The sequence below is a fragment of the Formica exsecta genome, unplaced genomic scaffold (genome assembly GCF_003651465.1).
Source record: "Formica exsecta isolate Colony F162 unplaced genomic scaffold, ASM365146v1 scaffold82, whole genome shotgun sequence".
Lineage (NCBI taxonomy): Eukaryota > Metazoa > Arthropoda > Insecta > Hymenoptera > Formicidae > Formica > Formica exsecta.
In genome coordinates, this window is record NW_021853592.1 from 2,461,042 (window position 1) to 2,468,157 (window position 7,116).

The following is a 7,116-nucleotide window of genomic DNA, read 5'->3' on the forward strand; positions in this document are numbered from 1 at the left end:
GAAAGAGTGGAATAGGTGGAATAGTGGAAAATACTAGATATCGATTCTGTAATTTAAGTGAGGGTGAAAATCGCAAAAATGAACAAATTTACTAAAAAATTTATAATTTTATTGGTCCAAACCTAGTAAATTCTTTATTTTTGTAATTTTCACTCTTACTTGAATTACAAAATTGATACTCAAGAATCAGAGAAAAAAAAGATAAAGAAGCGGTAGAAAGGAAGGTGTAGAATATAGTGTATGTAGTAGAATAGAGAGGTAGTATGATTATAATAGCGTTTTCGAATGAACGAATTTTAATCCAACCCGAATCAATTAATCACTCTATTTTACTATGAATTTAAATCTTTTATTGGCAGAGACAATGTAATGACGTCATTAATCGCTCTCAGAGCGATTAAACCTGCTACATTCGAAAACGTTATAAGTGTTGGGAAACATCATCCGTGTGCAACACACGTTATAAGTGTTGGGAAATAGAGCGTTGTTCTATCTTTGTTATTTACTAAAAGTTGAATAAAAATAGAACGACGCTCGCGTGCACAAGAGTAATGTTTCCGAACGCAGCCTAATCAGTGCGGTAAGCTAGGGAATTGATAGGGACATGACAGAAGCGGCATAGAGTCGGTAGAGCATAGATAGGAAACAACATGTAATCGATTGTTGACAAGAAATGCTCAACTGTTGAGTCCGCTGAATGCGCCCATTGAAGCTTGAAGCTCGAAGTTGCCTAGGTCTACAATATGGCGTCTTTGCGCTTACGTAAATGCACTCCACTTAACGTTATTTTTGCTTCAAAATATAAGATTCTTCGCCCAGATAGATCAATTAAATATTTCGAAGCGGAAAAAAGTATAAACATAGGCCATAATTTAATGATTTCCGATGTTCTATTGGTCACAATCTCTGATGGCTCCTGTACATATTAGGACCCGACAACGCTTGCGCGGCAAAAGATAACGCAGTAACCAATCAACTTACAACTTTTCCATAAGAGCGGAAGATTGATTGGCTACCGCATCGTCTTTTGCCGCGTCTTGTGTGCAGCAGTCAATATACAGACCGACAAATACTATCTTGATCTCTTCGAGTATTTCGATGTGTATATAAGAATATTTGCTGCATAAGTACTGGTAGCATGATAGCATTTATGAGTAATATATATATATATTTCTTAATATTAATATTAAAATATTTATGCGATTTCATAAATACCCACATATAAAATATGTATATATATATATATATACAAAAAATGTTTGGAGCGCTTTGTGCATCATACGTACATGGTTTTCGCTTGTATGCGTTATCCCCTCCACTACGTTGCGTATCGTCAGGTTGCGTTCCACTTAACGACCGCAACGTTCACGGTATCATTTCATCCTTGTTGTTCACTGAAAGTTAAACAAAGACAGATGATGCTCGCGAGCGTTGCGGTCGTTAAATGGAACGTACCCCTAGAGTCTCCATCTTGGCATCAATGGGTGGGGATTCCACATCCCACGTCGTCCTACCATTGCATCCTACGAATTGACAGTGCTGCTGCTGTTCACACGTCATAAGAGTTGCAAACACGCTGCCGCTCAGACTGTATTTCGGAGCAGTACGTGCCGGATATTAAACGAGTGTGACATTTCGCCTCTACTTGTATCAATATTTCACTGTCTGTTCGTCTTTCTACATTCACTATATTCTCTTGTTTTCACATACGTGGCAGATAAAACAATCTCGATAACATGTGTGGTAAGTATCGAATTTTTCGTACATATCATGCGTAAACACCGCCGTGACTTTCTCCACCGGCTTGACATATAGCAGTTAATGAATGGCGAATTGAATTCGTTATATAGACGTTATGCGATTGTAGATTCTGTCAGGTCACCCGCAAGTGTCGTTATCACATTCTATTCAACTATCATGTTCAGAAAGCTACACAGTGTATACATTTGCGATGAATTTAAGCGGCACAAGTGTAAAACGTATTGCACACGTTTGGTTGCTACACGTCGATATATATACATATAATTATTGTATTGTCAACCGGCATAACGAGCAAAAATAGAATAACGAACAAAAGCTTTAACTTCCTTGAGCACAATACTTCTCTCTCACTTGTGTATTGTATAAAGAATGAATTTCAAAGTTCAAAAAAAGCTAAATTTTAAAAGAGCATTAAATACCATTAACAATATGTTATTATATTTTCTGTTGTTATTACATGAAATTCGTATGTCCATATCCATATGAAATATATTTCATGTAAATTAATATAATTTTATTGCTCTGAACTCATAAACTTTTGTCTAATCTAAGATTTTTTTTAAATTTTCTTAGCATTTAGCTTATCAAAAAGTATTTGCTTTTATTTCCTGTGAGCGGAAAACATATTGAAAATGTATATTTATTGCTCTGTAGATGTTTTATAAAATTAAATTTATCTTACAATTAATATGCTTAGCATCATAAATACTTAGCTCCAGAAATATTTAAATTTTATTGTCTATAATAAAAAAAAATAGTTTTAATAAAATGTTATACAGAGTGAGTCATTAGAAATCGCCACTTTCACTTAAATTCTACAAGAAACCTGTTTAATAGAAAAATCTTTCAGATAAAAGTTGCTCAATTTTGAAAAGAATATCTTGGTTAACATGATTTTATTTTAAATACAGGCACTTTCAGAGATTAGGAAGTCATGTTTGTTTTGCTTTAAACAGAACTGTTTTTTTTTTTTTTTTTTTTACGTAAGTCGCTTCTCCTCATTATTATCATATATATCAATATTAAGATAATTATGAAAAGATTTACGAGGTATTCTATAATTTATTTAAATATATACAGTGATACAAATATAGCTGCAATGAGGACACAGAAGTCTTAATTATTGACATTTTAGATATAACACAGAAAAAGAGAGATATTATTATATTGTGATATAATATTTTATATCAAATAATTCTACTATCTAATAATTATATATTTTGGCCTTCATATTAAAATAATAAAATGTTTGATGAATATAGTATAAATAGAATAGTTTTTTTTTTTACTTTATCTCTTTTAAATTAGTTTACCATGTTAGTAACCAACGCAAAATGCAATTGATAATTGCAATTGATAATCAGGATCGAGACGTTTCCCTAATTTTTTGGTAGATATACCTGCTTACATAGCATCGGTTGATGTTTACATGAATGCAATATTGATTATCACTTGTCTACATTATTTCAAAGTAAATTAAAGATGAGATAATTAATATTCTATAATTGAGTGATTATTCTAATTTATTCAAACAGAATATAAAATATTTATTATCGATATATGTATGTTAAAATGTAAGTATGCTATAATATACTTGTTGATGAGAAGTAGTTTCTGGTTTGATATCAGGAAATGTCGACGACGATCGGTCTGGTCGAGTGAAAGTCTGCTTTTCGTGGTGCGCAAACCTGGGAGAGTGCAGCAATATAGGATAGTTAGCATATGACATTTAGCAGAAATATTCACCTTTCGACGCGGCTCTTTTCTTTTCGATCGTTCCTATCATTTTATTCATCTCGTGAGATCCAACTATTTTGTATAAATTCAGTTTCCAGGTACTCGAGTTTTAAATATTTTCGAAGAAATATACTCGAATATTTAAATCATTATTGAATGTATATCACAAGAGATTAGTAACATATTATAATATATTATACTACGCTTTTTAGCATTGTATGTATGTTTAATACTTTAATATTACGATAATTTTATATTATTATATTTTGATACTTTATTTACTGTGTTTACAAACACAAATATGCTTATTGAATTACGTAAATATTTAAAAAATAATTATAATATTTAAAATATATTCTTTTGCGCTCTTCAGATTCTTTGCGCGATATTGACAGTTTACTTCGCATGCAACTACAAAGATTTATAAAATTTAATATACATTTTATAATTATCTATATAAGATAAAGCAACACAATTTGGAACAATTTTGATAACTTTGTAATTGTGATTTTAGCAAAAAATAAATTCAGATAATTATTACATAATTCAAATAATCATATTATACTATTAAAAATTTTTTATTACTTCAAAGTTGGAAAATCATCTCTTTATCAACGTATTCTTGTATCCTTCTTTGTAAATTTTTAATTGGGGTCTGACATATTTAGAATTTTGAAATTAAACGCCTAACAATCAATAACGACGCCCTAAACACTGACCAACCATTTATATAAAATAATATCGAAGATTTTGGATATATAACATTTGATCAGAAGCAGTGATTAACACTTAATTATATACATTAATCACCAGTAGTAACTGTATAGATGAATGACAAGTCATAAACAAAGGAAGAGAAGATAACAATTATAACATTCAAATTCGATTTTTAGAGAGCGTGTATGACAAAATTCTGTTTAGTTTTCATTTAGACATAACTCTAATGATTTGATTATTATTTTTTATTATGTTTGTCTTTTACTTTAATTAAAAATTTCGGTTTATTATAATTTATATATACATATGGCTGGAGAAACCCAATAAGTGCATAAATGTTCCATTAAATATATTTCCATTATCAAATATATTGTTCAATCACATTTTATGCTTGTAATATATTGTTTTTTTTTATTTTATTGAAGTTATTTGTTTAAAAATTATTTCTTTTTAAATAAGAATAAAATTTTTTTACAACAAAAATTGTAGAGAATATTGGTATAAATTCTGTTAATACTGTTAAATAATATGATTTCTTTATGACTTTTATCTCTGATTTATTATATTTTAAATTTGAAAATCCGTTGTTAACAATTTTTATTAAATTTTACATATGTGAATAATAGGTCTTATGGTTAGTGTAGATATTTTTTGTTGCTTTTACTTTATAAAGATGTTTAAAGTGTTGTTTTTCAACGTAAATAAATATTGTGCAGTGTGAATAAAACTATATATATCATTATCCAAATTTTTTTAAATATTTTGTTATATATTTGAAACTTAAGTAATCTAAATCTATTAAAAACTTAATCGGTTCAATCGTTACTGAGATCTGGTAATCTAAATTAAAGATATTCTCATACAATTCGGCTTTATAGATATTACGGTCTGTCCCGCTGTATGCTGCATGCATTTAGTGCAAGACGCGACTATGTCTTTTGATTTTGCAACACACAAAATTTTGTTTATTTCAATTTTGCATATTTTTTTGAAGTATAAATTGCCAAAAATATATCTAAAATAAAATATAAATGCAAAATAATTGAAGATAATAGAAATACTGGCTGTATTTCTTATCTTTATTCTAATAAATTGTAATTATATTCTAATAAAGTGTATTATGTTTATTATTTAATAAATATACAGAATGAGGTATGCAAAGTTTATTTATGAAATTAATTATTCTTTTGATATTCTTTTATAAGCAACAATGATTGTACGCAGGATTTATTTACAAAATATATGGACAGTAAAAAACAGAATATTAAAATATAAATTTAAGTTAATCGAATAGTTATGGATAATCTATTCTTAAAAACAAGATTGCATTTATAATTTTCTGCATCTTGCGTATTCTTTACATATAGCTTATACTTCTACGTCTGTGATTTTATTTGGTAAATTAGCATGTTAATAAAAATAGAATGAAAAAATGATTTCTTTCTTTGCGAGTCTTTTGCATTCCTGAATAGATCGAATTCCTTACTTTTCTGTGTTCTGTAGTGAATGCAACCTTCGAAAACGAAAGGCAATATAAACTAAAACTAAAAACAAAAAAAAAACAAAAAAAAATTTGAATAAATTAGCAGATGTTCAGTTTCTCAATGATAATTGAATACGATCATATTTTTATCAAGTATATATCGACAATTCGAGTAATAAATTATGTATCTTTGGATTTTCAGGAATTTTCGCTTATCTGAACTATATGACGCCGAAGAACAGGAAGGAAATTTTGGAGCTACTAGTTGTTGGTCTGAAAAGATTAGAATATCGCGGATATGATTCTGCAGGTAAAATGGTATCTTTAATCGTAAAAGTTTTTTTTCACGTAAAATTACATATACATTTGCGAAAAGCGAGGGAAAATATAAAACAGTATTGTGAATAGTAGTAAAAGAATTTTGATATACAATATATCTTTCTTATATTAGCAAATAAAATGAACAAAAAAATATTATTAATTTATAAAGTTTAAAAAATATTTGAAAATTATTAATAATACTTTCCATGATCTTTTCTTATTTTATGTGTTATGAAGAAAGTATGAAATAACGATCTTCCCATGTTTCACTCTCAAAAATACAAGAATGTAAAAAGCAATTTCAAATGACGTGTAAGTCATCGAATATATCTACTGTAGTAAAAAAAGTAGTATTAAATTCCGATTGTATTTGATTCGGCTACTTTGCTCTTTTTATCCAGTTCTCGTCTTGATTAGCAAACCTGTTTCTAACAAAGAGAGAAGGGAAAAGTTGTTTCGTGCTCGCGCAAGCTAATAAATAAATAAATAAAGCGACACGATATATTGGTCATAGAAAGTTTTTTACGAAGTGTTCTTTTGCAGGCGTCGCCGTCGATAGCGCGGATGGCAAGGACATGTCGATTATCAAGAAGCAGGGAAAAGTTAAGGCTCTTGAGGAAGAGATATTTTGCCGTAAGTGTTGGCTGCAACTTCAGACTGGGAGACTATTTCGCGTATTTTTTCTATTTATTTTTGTTATTGTCATGGAAAAAGAGAGACACGCGTATATCAAATCGGGCGCAATGTAAAATCTTTAATGTTTATTCGCAGGTACCAATCTAGATTTCGAATCGGAAGTTCAGTGCCATGTCGGTATCGCTCACACGCGATGGGCGACTCATGGTGTGCCATCAGAGGTGAATGCTCATCCTCAACGCTCCGATAGTGAGCATGCCTTTGTCGTTGTTCATAATGGTAATATTCTTATATCGTAATATAAGATCTTGTTTTAAACAAAAAAATGCATAAATAGATGAAAAGCTAGGCGCGTATAAAAAAATAATCGCTCCTTTTAAAACATGAGATTGTCTTTCACCTTGTGGAGCAAAATTGCAAAAGAGAATAGAATTTTCTATTCAAAATTATGCGGTTTGTAG

The 7,116-nt window shown here is 29.5% G+C and overlaps 1 protein-coding gene across 5 annotated transcripts in view; it reads left to right on the forward strand.

Moving 5' to 3' along the window:
• Positions 1-1,513: 1,513 nt before the first annotated feature.
• Positions 1,514-7,116, forward strand: part of LOC115244416 (glutamine--fructose-6-phosphate aminotransferase [isomerizing] 2-like) — a 13,666-nt gene continuing 8,063 nt past the window's right edge. For 3 of the 5 annotated variants that reach the window (XM_029822022.1, XM_029822023.1, XM_029822024.1), the window contains exons 1-4: positions 1,515-1,743; positions 5,901-6,008; positions 6,563-6,652; positions 6,791-6,934. In XM_029822022.1, coding sequence (XP_029677882.1) covers positions 1,737-1,743; positions 5,901-6,008; positions 6,563-6,652; positions 6,791-6,934 — 349 coding nt within the window. In that variant the 5' untranslated portion in view covers positions 1,515-1,736. Of the gene's footprint in view, positions 1,744-5,900; positions 6,009-6,562; positions 6,653-6,790; positions 6,935-7,116 lie in introns of all 5 variants that reach the window. The other 2 variants (XM_029822020.1, XM_029822021.1) reach the window with 1 other exon arrangement.